The sequence below is a fragment of the Palaemon carinicauda genome, chromosome 17 (genome assembly GCF_036898095.1).
Source record: "Palaemon carinicauda isolate YSFRI2023 chromosome 17, ASM3689809v2, whole genome shotgun sequence".
Taxonomy (NCBI): Eukaryota; Metazoa; Arthropoda; class Malacostraca; order Decapoda; family Palaemonidae; genus Palaemon; species Palaemon carinicauda.
In genome coordinates, this window is record NC_090741.1 from 44891350 (window position 1) to 44913532 (window position 22183).

At 40.5% G+C, this 22183-nt stretch overlaps 1 protein-coding gene across 2 annotated transcripts in view; it reads left to right on the forward strand.

The window, feature by feature from the left end:
• LOC137656718 (ankyrin-3) overlaps window positions 1-22183 on the forward strand; it is a 92138-nt gene that overhangs the window by 50036 nt on the left and 19919 nt on the right. For both annotated transcript variants that reach the window (XM_068390954.1, XM_068390953.1), the window contains exons 5-10: window positions 3391-3470; window positions 6224-6354; window positions 7728-8009; window positions 8449-8764; window positions 11551-11762; window positions 19091-19295. In XM_068390954.1, the coding sequence (XP_068247055.1) occupies window positions 3391-3470; window positions 6224-6354; window positions 7728-8009; window positions 8449-8764; window positions 11551-11762; window positions 19091-19295 (1226 nt within the window). The remainder of the gene's footprint in view (window positions 1-3390; window positions 3471-6223; window positions 6355-7727; window positions 8010-8448; window positions 8765-11550; window positions 11763-19090; window positions 19296-22183) is intronic.

Genomic DNA, 22183 nt, shown 5'->3' on the forward strand with positions numbered 1-22183 from the left:
GCTCCTGGGAGTCTGTCAGCATCCTAAGAGGATCGCTGGGCTCTGTGAGGAAGACAGACTTACAAGGCAGAGTAATCGTCTAAGTCAACTTCCTTACCAGGTACCTATTTATTTTGGTTTTGTTATATTGATAACTGTCAAAATGAAAAAACTCTTAGCTTATACGCTGTAAACATATTAACTCTGGTCTCTACCCACCTCCTTGGGTGTGAATCAGCTATTATATATTCACTGGCTAAGTTTAATATTTAAAAATGATATTTTAATTATAAAATAAATTTTTGAATATACTTACCCGGTGAATATATAAATTAAATGACCCTCCCTTCCTCCCCAATAGAGACGCAGCGGGACGAGAAGAATTGAAGGTTTTGTTTACATTCAAGAGTGGTATCTGGCCGACAGTTGGCGCTGGTGGGCACACCCGCAACCTGCATAGCGATCGCTCGCGAGTTTTTTGAGTATGTTGTCTGTCGAGCCGCAGAGTTGCAGCTATTATATATTCACCGGGTAAATATATTCAAAAATTTATTTTATAATTAAAATATCATATTTTGCAAATTAAGTTTGTGTAAATTTGTAGAAGAGCATTAACAACATAAAGAAAGGAAGGGCAGTAACTTTCTTATCAAATGTGTAGTTGTTCTTACGTGAACACAAACCCCTGTTCTTGAATAGCAGTATGTTTTCAGCTAAGCTGGAACTTTGGCCGATAGAATTTGTAATGTGTCTGTAGTTATGACGGGTGACAGGTAAGTCCTACCCACTAGCCAGTACAGTACGCTCAGTACCCACTTCATTTTCAGCCTTTAGAGAATACAAACGTGCTCCCGGCACTGTCAGTATCTCTTTTAATGTTTTTATACTAGTTTGTTGTGTGCTAGGGAATTTAAGGAAGACTAAAAGTTTTGCAGTTATCCCAATAACAGTAGCTGACTGAGAGTTTCAGTGTAACCTACTGATGTACACTTTGTTCCTGTTAACAGCATTCCTTTTGATGTTTATTTCCTTGCTAGTGTGTAGTAGTGACTAGATGGCATCGTAACCTAGGATTGGAACGTTGAATTCATCTCTCCACCGACAGGATGTCCATGCGTTCATTGGACTTAGAGCACACTGCCTGTCGGAAGAAAAAAAAGAACGCCGCCCTTCTTTTTCCCCTTTTGGGCGATTGGTCTTTTAAGACCTATCTGTAGGAGTTACAATACTGTACATAAAAATGACTCCTATCTTTCACCGAGGACGAAAGAGACAGGGAGAGTACCTGTCCATTAGTGCGCTACTACGCGTCAGCATACTACTATCTGCTCACTCGCTTCTAAGGGAGCGCCACTACATCTGTTCGTGATCATCTCGCCTTTTTGCGATTGCTTGCTTCTTCAGGAGAGCCATCTCACCTGTTCGCGCGCCTCTTAGAGCACTACCATGTGCTTGCGCACTACTAAGAGAACGCTGCTAAGACAGTGCCATCGCATCTGTTCATGATCGTGCGCTCCTACAGGAGCCTTATCTCACCTGTCGGAAATTCTGTACAGTACTCTTAGGGGAATGCCATCTCACCTGTTCGCGATTGCTCGCACCTAATGGGAGTGCCATCACACCTTTTTTTTTTATTGCTCACTCCTACAGGAGCATAACCTCAACTGCTTGTGATCGCGAGTATTTAAAAGCCACCTTCTCACAGGCTCACAGTCGCACACATCTACGGAAGTACCACATCATCTGCTCGCGATCATGCTATCCAAAAGGAGTGCCACCTCACCTACGGGACTGCCACCACACCTTCTCCCGATCAGTCGTGATCCTCCTCGCCTGTTCCTAATCAATTGTTATCCAACGCACCTGCTCCTGATCAACTACAATCTATCTTACCTGGTCCCGATTGTGCACCATCTCACCTCTGTGTGATCACGAGTAGGTAAGATGGTTTGCAATTGATCACAAGTAGGTCAGGTAGCACTTCCGTAGGAGTACGTGATGAGGTGAGGTGGCACTTCTGTAGATTATTGCTTTCATGAACAAGTGAGGTAGGGTGATCGCACACAACCTCATGTTGTCGCAAGAGTGCGCTTTTATGTGAACGTCACCTAATCTGTGCTTGCACTCTCACTCCTTGTACTGTTATTATTTACATGCTTGCCCATGCTTCATTCATTTGGCGTACAGCATTCACGCTCTTGTGCACCTCTATCTATTTGCACACGTGTGCTTGTCTGTGGGCACGCAATCTTCTGATCGCGAGTACTTCCACATTCACGCTCCCTCACATTGCGCGCACTTAGTAGAGCTGTATGTCACACCTCTTTGCACTGCACTATTGGCGTACGATCTCCAGATCGACAACATTCTACTGTTAGCATGCGCCCTTCTAGAAAGCTACGCGCATCTAATAATTAAAAGCTCAAGAAACTTGATAATTTTCATGAGGTGAGAGAATACTCATGGAGAAGATTCCTTCCCCAAAGAAACGTACAGTACCAGTACTGTATGTGATACAAGTGCTTATATGCTGGCTGCCTGTGCTCTCTCACAAAAATGTTGACCGTCATCATTTCTTACAGAATGCAACACTGCTATGCTTGAAGGAGATTACTGTGTCTAAATAGGTCCAATGAACGTAGCTATGTTGTTGTGGTTGGCAGGCTGCAGCCGGATGTTGCACAGATTAAGTGTATGGAATGTCAACCCCACTCCCCCTGCACTACATGTAAGTGAAGGGCTCCATAAGTACCCTTGTGGTTACTTGGTATACTGGGTGGGTACTGGGGCCTTACGCCATTTGCCAGTAATTACCGACACCTCATTATAAATTTTAACAACTGAAGTTCCAGCCAAGCTAAATAAATACTCCTATTAAAAGACTCAGACTTTTTTAGTTAGAGAAAATACAAATTACTTATTAAATTTGTGATATTTTGTATTCTCATAGTTGTGGGTTATGATTGTTATAAGAAGTGTATCTCATATGTTTACTCTTTATTTGGCAAAAGCTATCCAAGTAGTTGTGGCTGCATGCTTTGGAAAAGGTTGACTATTCCCAATAAGCTTTCTGTTCAGTACCTTGTCTTAAGTCCTGGTCTGCATGTATTTATTATACTTTTGGTGCTTTATTCCTTTGACACATATGATTGCTATGGTAAATATTATGATGCTCTGTTCTTGTTCCTTTTTTGCTTTCCTTTGCTTGACATATTCCTACATTATCGGGCTTATGATCTTAACCCTCACACTATTCCTTTCCCTTTTAACTTGTTTTTACGGATCTGTGCTATGTAGGAGCGAGGATTCCCATCCCCCTCAACATTACGAATATTGTAGCATAGTGTAATTTGCTGTGTAATTTTTAGGAATCATGTAAAAAAGCTGCCATTTTTCTTCTTTTTTCTTCAGGCGGACCTGACATGAGCATGGGTGACAGGTCTAGCGATAAGCTGCAAAATGCCATATATTACGCCATCGATGGAGATCAGGTACGGCACATCAACTCGCGTTTTAATATTATTATCATTATAGATAGCTTTACCCATACCTCTGGTTTACATAAGGGTACCCCAACATTTTGCCTTTTGCGACACACCAGCCAACACTAAAAGGTCTTAGCAGCAATCCTCGGTTGGGTCCAGTAGCGTTACTTTTTGTTTTCCTTTCATCCATATTCATAAACTTCTGACATACTGTATTCAACTGGTTTTTTCTCCAGTTTTTGGTCTTCATTTAAGAATATATCCTTATGGTCAGTCCAACAAAAGATGACTTCTGTGTTCTGTTAAAATTACTTGAAAGACTCAAGATGTTAGGGTTGCTAGGATATCTTTAGTAACCCAGTTGTTGAGCTAAACTTTTAAGGACTAAATGTCGAGCATATTTAACAAATTTAAGTAGATGAGTTGAATTTAAATATGAGTAGATGTTTGGTTTCATTGTAGAGTATCAAATTATAGAGCTTTATATTCTTGAGCAGTTGTGGATACTGCTGTTTCAGAAAAACTTGTTGTAATCAATTGTGGTTTTTATTTTATAGATGTTGCTAGCAAGTCAGTAGTAGAGTTTATCTTCTCTGCTCGAGTGTGTTGGGACAGTTATCCCTCCAAATTTGGTTGCTGTTAGTAGTTACTAGTCTGTGGGAATGGGCTTTCAACCTTTTCGTAGTTTATGGTTACTCTATTGATGCGATGCCGGTAAACTGAATTTGAGCATACATCTGAATACTTTTGCTCGTCATAACCCCTGTTGTTAGTAACCAGATATTTGTTGACAATATTCAGTAATCTTTTATAATCATAATAATCATAGCAAAAATAATAAGCAACCAATTACATAGTCCCACCAATATACATTAATCTTGTTTACAATTGTAAATATTGCATTGCGCAAGGCGAAGCTGTTTTCTAAAGGATCATTAACTTGCTATACTCTTTAGGGATATATTTAAGGTTTGTTCCAAGGAATTATTTTTAAATATGTGAAATTTAGAGCAAGACAGAATTGAAGTCAATCTGAACAGCAAGGAAGATGCAGATCAAAGGGGAAGGATGAGAAGTAAAAGGCTTAAATAAAGCATTTCTGCAGGGAGTGAAATGATGCTTCAGAAACCTACTACCTAGTGGTAGTAGGTTGGCCAGGGCACTAGTCACCTGTTGAGATACTACCGCCAGAGAGTTGTGGGGTCCTTTGACTGGCCAGACAGTACTACATTGGATCCTTCTCTCTAGTTACAGTTCATTTTCCCTTTGCGTTAACTACTGCACTGTAATTGTTCATTGGCTACTTTCCTCTCGGTAAGGGTAGAAGAGACTCTTTAGCTATGGTAAGATGCTCTTCTAGGAGATGGACACTCCAAAATCAAATCATTGTTCTCAAGTCTTGGGTAGTGCCATAAGCCTCTGTACCATGGTCTTCCACTGTCTTGCCTGAAGTTCTCTTGCTTGAGGGTACACTTGGGCACACTATTCTATCTTATTTCTCTTCCTTTTGTTTTGTTGAAGTTCTTATACTTTTTTAGAGGAAATATTCGTTTTAATGTTACTGTTCTTAAAATATTTTATTTTTCCTTGTTTTTCTTTCCTCACTGGGCTATTTTCCCTGTTGGAGCCCCTGGGTGTATAGCATCCTGCGTTTCCAACTAGGGTTGTAGCTTAGCAAGTAACAACAACAACAGTCCACATAATGACACAATGCTCATTGTATATGATATAGCCACCTTCATGAATTTTGGTACTGTATTCATCATGGCTATCTATGGAGATCTCTGGCAATTCAAAAAGAGCACAATGCAAAGGAGGTTATTCCTATGAACTTGAAGAATATGGTATTTCTCACAATATTCCAGAACATATTTTTGTCAGATATGGTTAGTTACTTGACACTACTATGCCTTTTGGTAAATGTTCTCTTTTTCACACTGATATCACCTATGTAGTTGAGATACCAGATGAGGCGGTGTCCTTAGCTTGTTGTGGTGTGTATAAAAGTTTTTGAAGCCAACTGTACTCTCCTATCCGTTGCCATGAAATGACTTGCGAGAAAAAACTACTAAGCTTCCTTTCAGAAGGTAATACAGTATCCTAATCTTTCCCTTATGATGGGAATCCATAAAAAAACTTATTGCAAATGTTTGACATTAATTTCTTTTAATAATTCTATGGTATGGTATAAATTTTTTGGGAGGCTTCTTTAGGTATTTTACTTTTTGAAATGTCGGCTCTTGGAAAGTTCTGTAAAGATTCATAGGTCTTTGGTTTAAGAGCAAACCCTGTTTGTCGGTTAAGAAATTTGAATCGGTGAATCTAGATAAACCACAGTGTCATGATGACACTAAATGGCCTTCCTTGGCTGAGCTCAAATTCTATACAGATACAATACACTTACATATACTTTAGTACAATAATACCCTGCTTTACATCGTTAAATGTCTCCAAGAACTCCGGCATAAGTTGGATTTTCGCTCTGTAAAGTGACTTATACATTCCCTTTACGTGTATTAAACAAAAGAAAATACTGACAACCTGGTAAGTGATGTAAGGTCAGACCTGATGTATGTCGAACCGACGTAATGATGTGTGATACTTTTATTTGCAAATAATTAAGAAACTATTTTCCAACAATTTCCTGAAAGCTATTACTCCCACAACACAGTTTTTGAATAATTTCTGTTCAGGTTTTGTATCTAAACTTGTTTGGCTCTGATCGAAATATTTCTGAGAATTTCTTATCTTTCCTGTAGGTTGATATTTTGGAGTTGTTGACACAGCAAGGCGAAGATCACTGGCTGCCATGGCAACAGAAAAGGCCTTTGCTGCACATTGCGTGCGAGCGGGGCGCTTGGAATTGTGTGAAATTTTTAGTTTTAGAAAGGTAGGTTTCAAGTTCTTTATGTAAAATCTTGAATTTATGTATTTGAAGCATATATTGAATAATGGAGTTTGTTTTCAAAACTCAGTGTATACTGTAGAGGGAATTGAAGGCATGAATAAAGCATGAGAATTACAACTTATTTTATCATTTATAATGATTTGAGAGTAGTTTATCTAGAAAATGAGATGGGTCCTTTTGAATTTAAACTCACCACCCCGGGACGTACTGTATATGTGCTAAAATTCAAACTTTTTAACTGATCCCTAGTTTTTTAGCATACATTTGCCAACATTTGCTTTTCCCAACAATAAGTGAACTTGCTCTTGCTTGCACGCCTTGAAAAGAAAGATAATTTTTCTAGAGAGGATTGGACATGCTTATACATTTCATGAGACAAAAGTTTCTTCCCTTACAACCTCACATTTAGCTTATTCATCTTTTCAAAACAGCAAACAGATTTAAATTGTCTGTGATTGAATGCTTTTGCTCTGATGGTGTTTACAACACTCACTACTAGACCCACCACATGCTTCAGGTTAAGTGTAGATTTTCACAAATTTTCCTGGTGCAAGATACAGTGGAAAGATGAGACGACTTAGTTAGGATTGTCTTTTCTAATCTTCTCCTCCAGGAGTTAAACCTGCCCACATCATTGTCATGTACTGTCCGGGCACCACCTATTTCATGATAATACTTTTTTCAATTGCATTGACCACACATTCATAGAAATCCTGACAGGTTGTTGTATATTTCATCGATTTTAGTAACAACAATTCTTTAGTGATATGGAAGTTCTCATTTACTGAGCATACAAAAATTAGTAACTGCAATTTTGATGTCGGTATTCTCACTAGTGTAAATAAATAATAATATAAAGTCTTTACTGGATTTCCATCAACTACTTACTGATTATTCTATGCAACGCAGGACAGTCCTCCTTGATAATGAGATGTTTTCGAATTTACCTTTTGATTTCCAGGCATACAACACTTGCTCAATCCATCATGCATTGTTTTGTTACACCATAAAACTTGCCTCCAATGCAGTATCATGAATTGGTGATTGCTTCTTGAATAGTTTTTTGCTTGTTCAGTTTTGCAACATATTCCACTGCCTTCTTTTTTGTTCATTATCTCATGTTACAACCAAAATATCTGTGTTTTGTTTGAGAGTGCCACTTCAAATTGTACACTTTTAACATAGTTATCATCTATACATTCTGCTTTATTCTTAGAATTGATGGAGAAATACTTGTGTAAATTTGTCTAATTTGCTACAGGCTTTCGTAGGCTGCACAGAACCCTGCAGAGAGCTGCTGTGTGCCCACTTGTTTTAAAGAATACTTCTGATGTTAATATGAAATTTTGTTTCAGATCGGATGAAATAAACCAGTGTTACGATGAATATTATCCGATACACCAGGCTGCTCTGCATGACCTCAAGTTTCTCGACCTCCTCATCCAATGCGGTGCCGAAACAACTGTTCGTACGTACACACAACAGATGACGGTGCTGCACGTTGTTTTCCTCCTGGGTAAAAAGAGTGCCGAAGATACGTTAGAAACTGTTAAATTGTTACTCCAACATGGTCTCAAGGAACATATAAATACGGCCGATTCTCTGGGAAATACTCCTCTCCATGCTCTTATTGTTAGGTAATTCTGCTTTCTATTGAATGTGCTTGTTTTGTCATGTGTGAGTTGAGAAGGAAGCTATGTGAGCCTTAGGTGAATAAAGAAATAATTACTTATTAAAAATCAATTTTCTATCTTACGTTGTGAGTTATTAACTCTTGTTTGACCCTTTGGTATTTGGTAAATCTTCATAACCTTATCCAAGAATGCTGTGTAAAATAATGAAGTACTTAATATTAAATTATTGAATGAGATTTTCTGGCCTATAAATAAATCCTTTAAAGAGTTATTAACTTCAAATTTTTAGTATTGTTTATTAAATCAGATATGTGCTTATTAGTCTGGTTAAATTATGTAATATTAAAAATGGCAAATTTCCAGTTTTACTTCTAGATTCTACTGCACTGTATTCATTCTTATGATTTTCTATGTAGCCTAAAAGTGTTTATATTAATTTTAGGTATGCATTAGAAGAAGCGCGTTATGGTTACGATCACGATCCAGCCCCATGGAACAAGTGGGACATGCTTCACATAGTCCGTTATCTGCTGCAAAATGGAGCTTCGCCAAGTATAAACCAGCAGGGCAACTCCGCACTAGCTTGCGTACTGAGGCACGTGAGGGATTGGGAGTTCCGCTACGAGCTTTTGGACATGCTGCTTCATTATGGCGGAAACCCAGACCTTGTGGGCAGAGATGGCTCCGTTCCATTAATGGTCTGCTTGGTTCCCCTCATCAATAAGGATCCATTGCACCATTTCACCCATACCATGAAGGTTAGTAACCATTGAACTTTTTCAGATATTGATTTGAAACTTTCAGCATATATATAAATTCTTTGAGTTGCAATTAACATTGTATCATTTTTAATAATTGATATTGTTTCACTTCAAACCCAGTATTTACATTAGGCCCTAATCATGATCTTTCACCAATCCTAAAGGCTATTTCATTTTTTTATTTCAAAAGAATTGTCTGGTTGCCTTTATAACTGAACAATGATTGCACCTTCGGGGTTCTCAGGTTCCTGTCATAGAAGAAATTTCTCGGGATTCTATAGTGCTGAAAAGCTGTAAAATCTTATTTTCCTGTAATTTCTTTTTCCTTATAAATTCATTATTTAACCCATTGATGGTTTTATTATACTGTAACTAGTGAGGTTACTTCTGGTTAGCAATTTTTTTATTAAATACCTTTGGGTAGTCCCTATACCTTAATATAGCATTTAAAGACCAACTTCACACAATTAAAAGTCTTGTGTTTTGGGTATTTAAATTTGAATTTTGGACAATTTCCTATGATATTCCCATACGTTTTTTATTTACTATTTTTAATTAAAAAATTTATGCAAAATCCTGTTATTTTGAGACTTTGCTGTATAATACAGTATATACATACATATAACAAGGCACTTCCCCCAATTTTGGGGGGTAGCCTACATCAAACAAATGAAACAGAAAAGGGGACCTCTCCTCTCTACGTTCCTCCCAGCCTGACAAGGGACTCAACCGGGTTTGGCTGGTACTGCTAGGGGTGCCACAGCCCATCCTCCCGTATCCACCACAGATGATGCTTCATAATGCTGAATCCCCTACTGCTGCTGCCTCCGCGGTCTTCCAAGGCACCGAAGGAAGCAGCAGAGCCTACCGGGACTGCGTCACAATCGCTCTCCATTCATTCCTATTTCTAGCACGCTCTCTTGCCTCTCTCACATCTATCCTTCTATCACCCAGAGCTTCCTTCACTCCATCCATCCACCCAAACCTTGGCCTTCCTCTTGTACTTCTCCCATCAACTCTTGCATTCATCACCTTCTTTAGCAAACAGCCATTTTCCATTCTCTCAACATGGCCAAACCACCTCAACACATTCATATCCACTCTAGCTGCTAACTCATTTATTACACCCGTTCTCACCCTCATGACTTCGTTCCTAACCCTATCTACTCGAGATACACCAGCCATTCTCCTTAGACACTTCATCTCAAACACATACAATTTCTGTCTCTCCGTCACTTTCATTCCCCACAACTCCGATCCATACATCACAGTTGGTACAATCACTTTGTCATACAGAACTCTCTTTACATTCATGCCCAACCCTCTATTTTTTACTACTCCCTTAAATGCCCCCAAGATGGGAGAAGTACAAGAGGAAGGCGAAGGTTTGGGTGGATGGATGGAGTGAAGGAAGCTCTGGGTGATAGGAGGATAAATGTGAGAGAGGCAAGAGAGCGTGCTAGAAATAGGAATGAATGGCGAGCAATTGTGATGCAGTTCTAGTAGGGCCTGCTGCTTCCTCCGGTGCCTTGGATGACTGCGGAGGTAGCAGCAGTAGGGGATTCAGCGTTATGAAGCTTCATCTGTGGTGGATAATGTGGGAGGGTGGGCTGTGTCACCCAAGCAGTACCAGCCGAACTCAGTTGAGTCCCTTGTCTGGCTGGGAGGAACATAGAGAGGAGACATCCCTTTTTTTGTTTCATTTGTTTGATGTCGGCTACCCCCCAAAATTTGGGGGAAGTGCCTTGGTATATGTATGTATTATGTTCTAATAACTACTTAATTTACAGGTATTGACTTAGGTTAAGTATATTGAATGATTCAAATGTATTTAGCTTTACTGTATTTCATTATGGTTATAGCTTTATTATAAAATTTAATGCTGTTTTTTTGTAGGTTTTCGAACGAATTGGGTGATTTACATGTAAAACATGACTCATAATACGAAAAACTCACGAAATGAAAGCCACTGCGGAATGAATTAAATTTATATCTTTAGGGGATTGGTGGCCTTACCATCCCAATGTATTATATATGAAATAACCCTATTTAGTCCAACTGTATTCTCTAGGGCCTGTCACGGCCCTCCCCTTTGATGAAGGGATTATCTAAATGGAAGACAGCCTGTGAATAGTGGTTTACACGCGCCCTTGTTAAATACGCGACACCAACAAGGTGTTCGCGCGAGGGTTGTAACCTCTGCATTCCATGCTTTTATCTTTCTCTAGTATATTTGGAAGATTTATATTAGAAAAGTGTAAAGAAGGACCCTTTTCACCGGCCGTCACAGATCGACCCAGAAATAGATTTTTCCTTCGTCAAAATCCCTTTTATAAAATAGTTTGAATTTTAATACCGTCTATGAGAAATTGTAAGCTTAAGTGCAAAAGGTATTACTCAGCTTTTCAGAGGTGGTGGGGTCTGTTTCCCATTTCATAATTAATGCATTTTGAATTTCCTCTTTTCCTTTAGTTTGATATTACAGTACCTGTTGCAAAATGAATACTTGCTGTTTCCAGAACTACTGAGTTTTCAATGTTTATCACCTTTTATTATTTATTTTCATTCAGTGAACATCATTGTACTTTCAAATTCCTTTTTTACTTTTTTTTTATATATATATATAGTCCTGCCTTCAAACTTTTTATTTTCTCCTGTATTGAGTTTAACCTTTTATTTACTACATCATGGAAGGAAAATGTATTAATTTTTGTCATTAGTGCAACTCAAAATGATTGCTCATCTTCCTGTTCCTGTGACTTAAAGAGAATTTCTCTCTTCAGATATTTTACTTGAATTGCGTAAGGATACTCTGCAAGTATGGTGCTAACCCCAACTGTTCGTCCCGCTCCAATCTCACACCTCTTCATGTACTCATGTTTACTGCTAGTGAAAATATTTCTTTATCAAGGGAAGAAGAAAAATCCGGCGCTTTCACCTTCATTCGGCAACTACTTGTCATTTTGTTACAGCATGGTCTAGATCCAAATGTCAGGTAAATTTTGTATGGAATTTTTAAAAGTAGTTTACAATTGAAAGCGTCTGTGTTATTTTATGATTGCTCCTTATTTAGGATTATTGTGAACGGAGATTGTCTTCATTATCTTTGAAGGAAAACAAGTGAAAGTGCAATTTGTAAAATAACTGTTGCTGATTTTGTTGTTAGTGAATTAATTGTTACCTATCATTATAAATGTAATATTGCTGGTTTTTATTCATGTAAGTTTTAATATTTTAGTAATAAACAAATATTTTTCAATATTTAACTTAGCCGGTGATTATATAGCTGCAACTCTGTTGCCCGACAGACAACTCTACGGTAAAAACTCGCCAGCGATCGCTACACAGGTTGCGGGTGTGCCCAACAGCGCCATCTGTCGTCCAGATACCCAGTACTCAATGTAAACAAAGACTCAATTTTCTCTCTGTCGAGCTATCGACAAGACGTACTTACTCGCTGTTGCTAAACTGGAGTTTTTTCACAACTAATTGGTGAAGTACTTTATTCTAGTTTTGAGCTTTCGCTATGCAGGTGTTTTATCTTCATCTTAAATCTTGAACTCGTTTTGGATAGATTTAATTATGGTGACAAAGAGAGTATGGACTTTCTTTCACTTTTAAATGGCCGACCCTTCCCTTAGACGGAAGTGTGTTTAGGCTTTTAGTAATTATCTTATCACGTTATAGATTTTCCTCTATATAATTTATATCTCTCCGCCTTTATTAGGCCTCTTCGATTAACTTTCCATTTATTATAAACATATAAAAATAATTTTAATGTTTTGTTTATATAGACCTTTCCTGAGAGTAGGCGGTCCTAACTTGGAAACCGAAGTTAATCAACGTTGAGCCCTTTATATCGTAATTAGCTTTTAAAGAGCTAAGGATTTAAAACTTTTTAAATGTAATATTTTATGAAAGAATTTCTTTGATAGTCTTCGTACTGTTTTCAAAGATGAACTAACGTTTAGTTTATTTATGCTACGCAGTTGTTGACGTTCAGGACGTTCAACATGCGCTCTATCGTTACGATAGAGAGAGAGTGTATCACGGTTTCACTTTGCAGTAAGAGTAAATCGATTCTGACGTTTTGTTCATTCTTTCTTAGCTTAAATGTTTTAAATTCTATTTTAAAGGAACTTTTTATTTGAAAAACCTTTCAGTTTTTCCTTTAGTCAAATAACATGTTTTTTTGACGAAATATAATTGGGCTCTTCTCTTAGGTGCGAAATCAAGAGAGAAAGAGAGAGAGAGATAGAGACGGAGGGAGAGAGAGGAGAGAAAACGTTCCGTTCAAGCGGGTAACGTTGTTCTCGAGTTACTCTCGTCCCTAGTCGCTGTACGGGGAGGAAGGATAAAACGTTTTTAGTTTTTTATTCTCGTCCCCAGGCTATGTGCGGTGAGAGATTGAAAACGTAGTTATATGAACTAGTGTTTACTCTCTTTCCCAGCCACTGATTTTTTTATCTTAAAATATGTTTTCTGTTTTTTGCTGGTATTAATGAGCTTGCATTATACGACTGATTTCGCAATTACTACCTTTTAATGAAGGGTAGAATTGCGTGTTTCAGGTAGAAATCAGTAAAAGTTTCGATTTCAGTGAAATAAGTGCAAAACAGAAAATCGAAGTGATAAAGTGATATGCACAAAGTGTTACAGTGTTGCGTCCGAGGGTTCGTCTGTTCGTGCCTGTCGTTCACCTAGTCCGGGACCTCTTACATGCTCCCAAGCCCAGGGGAGAAGTAATGTCAAACGACTTATGGGTTCGAGAGGCCTTGATCAACGAACAGACGTTTTCCCTCTGTGGTATCGGGTGTATCTTACCAAGATCTCCCCTACCATAAGACGAGAGAGACGTTGTTTCTCCTCGTCATCCGAAGGCTTTTCGCATAAGAAACCTGTCACAAGGTTTCGAAGCCCTTAAGCGAAAGTCAGTCCTTTCAGGACAGGTCCAGCGTCCTGGTTACAACCATTAGGACAGCTCTGACCCTATGCAGTCATCGGATAACTGCTCGCCGCCTAACAAAAGCGTAACACAGACTCCGAGAGTCTTTTTTTTGTTGGCAAAGTGTTGCGGTCACAGACGTTACCCTCGTCTCTTACCACAACCATTTCCGTTGATCCTTAATGGGTTGTATGGCAAGACATGCAGTATATGCTTGCCTCCCTTATGGAAGACTATTCTGCCGATTAGTCCGTTGAGTCTAGCCGTTTATCTCATCGATATCCTGGCTTTCAGCCAACCTAACGTTCCTTTGTGCTTACTGTTGACGTTGGCGTAGCTTAGTCACGTCAGTCAAGTTGTTTAGAACCACACTCGATGCGGTCTCGTGTGGTTTTTCAGCCGCATTTGGACGTTAGGCCACTTGCTGATGCTCCTGTTGACGTTCAAGACGTTCACTAACAATCGGAGTTGACTTGTTTTGACGCTGTGCGTCAACCTCCGCATTCTAGAGTTGTTTTGACTGCTCAGTCTAGGCAGTCAAAGCAGTCTCGAGTGGACGCTGTGCGTCCTCACGCACCTGTTGTGGTTGACAGTTCAGTTGTTGACAGTTCACAGACTGTCAAGCAGTTACATGACGTTGCGTTCTGGTCCGCTACTAATGCACCAGTGAGTGTGGACTCTGCTTGTAAAGCATTGCCACCACAGTAGGTCTCTCCCTTGCTTGAGACTCAGCTTTTATCGGACAAGGTTCCTGTAGATGAGGAAGTTGCTGTTCCCCCTCCTACTGATATTCCCTTGAGGACTCTGTCAGATGGAGAGGAGCCTAAAGCTGCTTAGCCTCCTATGGACTTTAATTAAATCATGATGATTTTTTTAAGGATCTTTGTCCGGATCTTTTTGTAACTGCTGCTCCTCGTTCGCCTAAACGTCAGAGCTTACACTAGGCCTAGCTACTTCGAAGCCGTTGTTTTTAAGCTAGTGCTCTCTCGCTCTCCTAGAGAGCTTTACGTTGGCTAGGCGACTGGTTTTTCACCAGGAGGAGTTTGGGGGATACAGCCTTTGCTTTCCCTTCTTTTAAACTGGTTTATAGAGCGAGAGTCTGATATGACACGAGAGAAGTTCTCGGCTTGGGAGTTCATGCCTCTGCCCAGATAGACTTCTCAATTCTCGTAGACTCTCCCTGGCGCCTCGCCAGGAGACGCTCCAAGTTGTTTACAGGTCAACTTCACAGCTGTTTTCTAGCCTTTGAAGTTTTGCTGTACAATTATGTCATGCATAACAAGGCTTTCAGGGATGGTAAGCGGTACCGCCTCAGTCTCTAACCCCGTCTGTTGCCACACCTGCTCCCGTAGACCCTAAATGGGCTTTGCTGCAAGACATGCAGTCCAAGCTTGCGTCCTTGATAGAGGACTTTAATGCGGAGAAGGTTGCTACCGAACCTTCTAGCCAACAACCTTCCAACCGGTCGGTTGTGCGCCCTGTTGACGCTGAGGTAACCTACTCGCGTCTGCCAGTTGAGGTGGTTCCTCCACCGATGCGACCCAGTGTGGGTTGCCAGCCGCACGTTGACGTTAAGCGACGCTCGGAGGTGGTTGTTGACGTTCAGGACGTTCAACAACCAGCAGAGGTGACTTGTTTTGACGCAGTGCGTCAACCTCAGCAACCCGGTAGGGTGTTGACTGCACAACCCAGACGGTCTAGACAGTCTCGGGTTGACGCTGTGCTTCCTCGCGCACCCATGGTTGTTGACAGTTCACAGACTGTGCAGCAGTTCCATGATGTTGCGTCCGGCTCCGTCACGCATCCACCAGTGCGACCGGACTCAGCGAGCCAGACGTTGCCCACTCCGTTGCCGTTTCCTCATCAGTTTTCGAATGAGGAACCCTCTGATGAGGACGTTGCTGAACAACAAGACGATCAGCCCCCAGAATAGATCAAGCCCTGCTATCCATCCAGAAGATGCTGAAGAAGGAACGCTGCTCAGTCAGGCTGTGGATGAGTCTGGTAGGGACGCTGTCATCCGTGGAACAATTTGTGTCACTAGGAAGACTACACCTCTGTCCTCTTCAATACCATCTAGCTTTTCACTGGAAAAAGGACAAGACGCTAGAAGCGGTCTCGATCCCGGTTTCCGAAAAGATAAAGTCTTGTCTGACTTGGTGGAAGGACATTATCAACCTAAGAGAGGGTCTTCCCCTGGCTGTTCAGACTCCCAACCACGTTCTCTTCTCGGACGCATCGGACGTGGGCTGGGGCGCGACACTAGACGGTCGGGAATGCTCAGGACTGTGGAACTCGAGTCAGAGGAGCATGCATATCAACTGCAAGGAGCTGTTGGCAGTACATCTGGCCTTGAAAAGCTTCAAGTCTCTCCTTCGAGGCAAAGTGGTGGAAGTTAACTCGGACATCACCACGGCCTTGGCGTACATCTCCAAACAAGGAGGTACCCACTCACTGACGTTGTACGAGATCGCAAGGGACCTGCTCATCTGGTCAAAAGGTCAAGACATCTCCCTAGTAACGAGGTTCATCCAAGGCGACTTGAACGTCATAGCAGATTGTCTCAGTCGGAAAGGGCAAGTAATTCCAACCGAATGGACCCTCCACAAGGATGTGTGCAAGAGACTTTGGGCCACTTGGGGTAAAACCATCCATAGATCTCTTTGCAACCTCGCTGACCAAGAGGCTTCCAATCTATTGCTCTCCAGTCCCGGACCCAGCAGCAATACATATAGATGCTTTCCTCCTAGATTGGTCACATCTGGATCTCTACGCATTCCCACCGTTCAAGATTGTCAACAAGGTACTGCAGAAGTTCGCCTCTCACGAAGGGACAAAGTTGACGTTAGTTGCTTCCCTCTGGCCCGCGAGAGAATGGTTCACCGAGATACTTCGATGGTTAGTAGACGTTCCCAGTAGTCTTCCTCTAAGGGTAGACCTTCTACGTCAGCCACACGTAAAGAAGGTACTCCAAAGCCTCCACGCTCTTCGTCTGACTGCCTTCAGACTATCGAAAGACTCTCGAGAGCTAGAGGCTTTTCGAAGGAAGCAGCCAGTGCGATTGCTAGAGCAAGGAGAGCTTCTTCCATTAGAGTCTACCAATCGAAGTGGGAAGTCTTCCGAGACTGGTGCAAGTCAGTTTCTGTATCCTCGACCAGTACCTCTGTAGCTCAAATAGCTGTTTTTCTCTTATACCTGAGAAAAGGACGATCCCTTTCAGCTCCCACTATCAAGGGCTACAGAAGCATGTTGGCATCGGTCTTCCGGCATAGAGGCTTAGATCTTTCCAAACATAAAGATCTGCAAGACCTCCTTAAGTCTTTTGAGACCACCAAGGAGCGTCGTTTGGCTACCCCTGGATGGAATTTAGACGTGGTACTAAGATTCTTCATGTCAGACAGGTTGGAGCCGTTACAATCAGCCTCCCTGAAAGATCTCACTCTTAAGACTCTTTTCCTGGTATGCTTAGCCTCGGCTAAAAGAGTCAGTGAGATTCATGCCTTCAGCAAGAACATCGTATTTTCGTCAGAAAAAGCCACTTGTTCGCTACAACTTGGTTTTCTAGCCAAAAATGAGCTGCCTTCTCGGCCTTGGCCTAAATCTTTTGATATCCCCAGCTTATCGGAGATCGTAGGCAATGAACTAGAAAGAGTCTTATGCCCTGTTAGAGCTCTTAAGTTCTATTAAAAGCGTACTAAACCTTTACAAGGCCAATCTGAAGCTTTATGGTGTTCAGTTAAGAAACCATCCTTGCCTTTGTCAAAGAATGCTTGGTCAGACTTTATCAGATTGTTAATACGAGAAGCTCATTCACATCTGAGTGAGGAAGACCGAACTTTGCTTAAGGTGAAGACGCACGAAGTTAGAGCTGTAACAACTTCCGTGGCCTTTAAGCAAAATATATCTCTGCAAAGTATAATGGACGCAACCTATTGGAGAAGCAAGTCAGTGTTCGCGTCATTTTACTTGAAAGATGTCCAGTCTCTTTACAAGAACTGCTACACACTGGGACCATTCGTAGCAGCGAGTGCAGTAGTGGGTGAGGGCTCAACCACTACAATTCCCTAATTCCATACCCTTTTAATCTTTCTCTTGAAATGTTTTTATTGTTGTTTTTTGGGTTGTCCGGAAGGCTAAGAAGCCTTTCGCATCCTGGTTGATTTGGCGGGTGGTCAAAGTCATTTCTTGAGAGCGCCTAGATTAGGGGTTTTGATGAGGTCCTGTTGTATGGGTTGCAACCCTTGATACTTCAGATCCTAGGGGTCGATCAGCATCCTAAGAGGATCGCGAGGCTCCGTAAGGAAGACGTACTTAAAAGGCAGAGTAATTGTTCAAGTCGACTTCCTTACCAGGTACCTATTTATTTTGTTTTTGTTATTTTGATAACTTCTAAAATGAAATAAAAACTCTTAGCTCATAAAAGTGTAAACATATATTGCTGGTCTCTACCCACCCCCTTGGGTGTGAATCAGCTATATAATCACCGGCTAAGTTAAATATTGAAAAATGTTATTTTGATAATAAAATAAATTTTTGAATATACTTACCCGGTGATTATAAATTAAAGGACCCTCCCTTCCTCCCCAATAGAGACGCAGTGGGACGAGGAGAAAATTGAGTTTTTGTTTACATTGAGTACTGGGTATCTGGACGACAGATGGCGCTGTTGGGCACACCCGCAACCTGTGTAGCGATCGCTGGCGAGTTTTTACCGTAGAGTTGTCTGTCGGGCAACAGAGTTGCAGCTATATAATCACCGGGTAAGTATATTCAAAAATTTATTTTATTATCAAAATAAAATTTTTTTTTTATTAATAATGACATTTCCACATCCAAAATTTCTAACATTGAAATCTTGTTGCATATCAAATACGCCAAAATTTTAGGGATAATAATTGCTGCCATTTAGGTTTTTTTTGTCACTACAGTTGACCTTATGAATCCCATAGTTTCAACTTAGTTGATCCCTTCCCTATTTAGTAAACTATTCTTTACAAAATATATTTTGTACTTTCTATTTTTGCCGGTGGTATCAGAATTCAGTTTGCATTAAAAAATATTTCAGGGTAATGCACAAAGTACGTGTTTCTATATAAGTTTATTAATTTTCCCCCAAGTTGGATAAAAAAGGGGGCCAGATTGTGTATGGGAGGGTTAGAGGGAAAATGGACTGAAATTTTAGACTTTTTTTTTTGAAGAATTAAGACCTGGAAGAAAATTCATGATTATCTGAGAGGTTATGAAGTTACTATGAACTACGTTTGTCTTTGCTCACATGCCATTTTTATTAATGGGATTTTTTTTTCTTATTTCATGATGAATTGTGTGTATCACAGAAGAAAGCTTCAGAGTTTGAACGATTATTATTTTTTTCTCAGGTTCAGTCAACGCACACAACACATCTTGCTGTCACTAATGGACATGGTACAGAATGCAAGAACACCATTTGACTTGGATCATGTTTACGACTTAACTACTACGCTTCTGCAGTACGGCGCTAATCCCAACATCAACATTTCGACTACTGAACCTATGATCTGTCACTCTCAGTCATCTGTCTTCCTAAAAAAGTCGTCCAATCAGGTACTTGGTCCTCTACAGTATGTCTTATGAAAGTTAAAGCCGAGAGATGAAATGAGTATTGAGTAGGGTATAGAGCACAAATTATTAAGTTTTTAAGATATTTTTACTCATACAAACCAAACAATCAAATGTCCATATTTACCGTCTCAATTGTCCCCAGACTGAAGAGCAGTCTGTCATGCCTGTGCCATTAGGACCCAAAAGTAAGAGCCAACTGCTCGTTAAACTGTTTGTGTAGTCTCATTGCAAAGCTGCAAGAAAAAGGTCCTCTAAGGTGGAAAATCTGTAGTGTTCCTCAAGGTAGTCTTGATAGCCCAGTACTTTTTACATTTGATATTCAGGATATGAGGTTTAGATTTGAAAACAATCTTGTCACTCATGTAATGTAGATAATTTTGACCATCTCGATCCCATCTCGTACTTATAGACCTGAGGTTACTAAATCACCTACTGGCAATGAGGCTAAAATTACTGTGATAGTGCAATTTTTTAGGGGATGAAATTAAATTATTACAATTATGGGGATGAATTTAAACCCTTACAAAATTTGTTAATACTGGTAGTTTAGAATGTTAATTGGTTTAGTTGATTTTCATTAGGTTTAGGACATTTATTTGTCCCTCCCAAATCTTTTCACCAAAATCTAGTCTTCAATATCTCTTATATGCTATGTTTGGAAAATTCATGTCTTGTTTATAATATGGCAACAATAGGGAGCCGAAGTCATGACGTCAGTTCCATGGCAGTGGCCAACCTAGTTCAAAGGTGAATATTGTAAGGAAGGATCTTCATGTGGGATGGCTACTTTCAGCATAATGCAGTTGATATCTTACTTCTCTGATGACAAAAATGTCACAAAGTGTGGTGAAAACCACTGCAATTCAGATCACATACTGTCCTTTTCCTATTCAAATGGGATAAGGACTGGAAAAGTCAAGTTAAAGGGTGGCTTTGTTAGAACACTGGCAATATCCTAGATCTATGATCATGAAGCAATTGTTGTGAACCAGCATGTGGTAATGTGACATCAGACTTTGGCTTCCTATTATGTATATTGATAACCTGGCAACATGCATCATTGTCATCAGCAATAGCTTCAAATGAGGCTGTCAAAGCGCGCATTTGTCTCCTCTCTTTTGTGAAGCCCTTGGTTGATAAGAACCTACATTTAAGAAAGTTACTATTTCCTTCACTCGTAGAATACGGCCTCAATTAGATACAGTACACTATCCTTACGTATATGGAATAGTACATACATACATATACCAAAGGCACTTCCCCCAATTTTGGGGGGTAGCCGACATCAACAAGAAACAAAACAAAAAAGGGACCTCTACTCTCTACGTTCCTCCAGCCTAACCAAGGACTCAGCCGAGTTCAGCTGGTACTGCTAGGGTGCCACAGCCCAACCTCCCACATTTCCACCACAGATGAAGCTTCATACTGCTGAGTCCCCTACTGCTGCTACCTCCGCGGTCATCTAAGGCACCGGAGGAAGCAGCAGAGCCTACCGGAACTGCGTCACAATCGCTCGCCATTCATTCCTATTTCTAGCACGCTCTCTTGCCTCTCTCACATCTATCCTCCTATCACCCAGAGCTTTCTTCACACCATCCATCCACCCAAACCTTGGCCTTCCTCTTGTACTTCTCCCATCAACTCTTGCATTCATCACCTTCTTTAGCAGACAGCCATTTTCCATTCTCTCAACATGGCCAAACCACCTCAACACATTCATATCCACTCTAGCCGCTAACTCATTTCTTACACCCGTTCTCACCCTCACCACTTCGTTCCTAACCCTATCTACTCGAGATACACCAGCCATACTCCTCAGACACTTCATCTAAAACACATTCAATTTCTGTCTCTCCATCACTTTCATTCCCCACAACTCCGATCCATACATCACAGTTGGTACAATCACTTTCTCAAATAGAACTCTCTTTACATTCATGCCCAACCCTCTATTTTTTACTACTCCCTTAACTGCCCCCAACACTTTGTAACCTTCATTCACTCTCTGATGTACATCTGCTTCCACTCCACCATTTGCTGCAACAACAGACCCCAAGTACTTAAACTGATCCACCTCCTCAAGTAACTCTCCATTCAACATGACATTCAACCTTGCACCACCTTCCCTTCTCGTACATCGCATAACCTTACTCTTACCCTCATTAACTCTCAACTTCCTTCTCTCACACACCCTTCCAAATTCTGTCACTAGTCGGTCAAGCTTCTCTTCTGTGTCTGCTACCAGTACAGTATCATCCGCAAACAACAACTGATTTACCTCCCATTCATGATCATTCTCGCCTACCAGTTTTAATCCTCGTCCAAGCACTCGAGCATTCACCTCTCTCACCACTCCATCAACATACAAGTTAAACAACCACGGTGACATCACACATCCCTGTCTCAGCCCCACTCTCACCGGAAACCAATCGCTCACTTCATTTCCTATTCTAACACATGCTTTACTACCTTTGTAGAAACTTTTCACTGCTTGCAACAACCTTCCACCAATCGCTCACTTCATTTCCTATTCTAACACATGCTTTACTACCTTTGTAGAAACTTTTCACTGCTTGCAACAACCTTCCACCAACTCCATATAACCTCATCACATTCCACATTGCTTCCATATCAACTCTATCATATGCTTTCTCCAGATCCATAAACGCAACATACACCTCCTTACCTTTTGCTAAATATTTCTCGCATATCTGCCTAACTGTAAAAATTTGATTCATACAACCCCTACCTCTTCTAAAACCACCCTGTACTTCCAAGATTGCATTCTCTGTTTTATCCTTAATCCTATTAATCAGTACTCTACCATACACTTTTCCAACTACACTCAACAAACTAATACCTCTTGAATT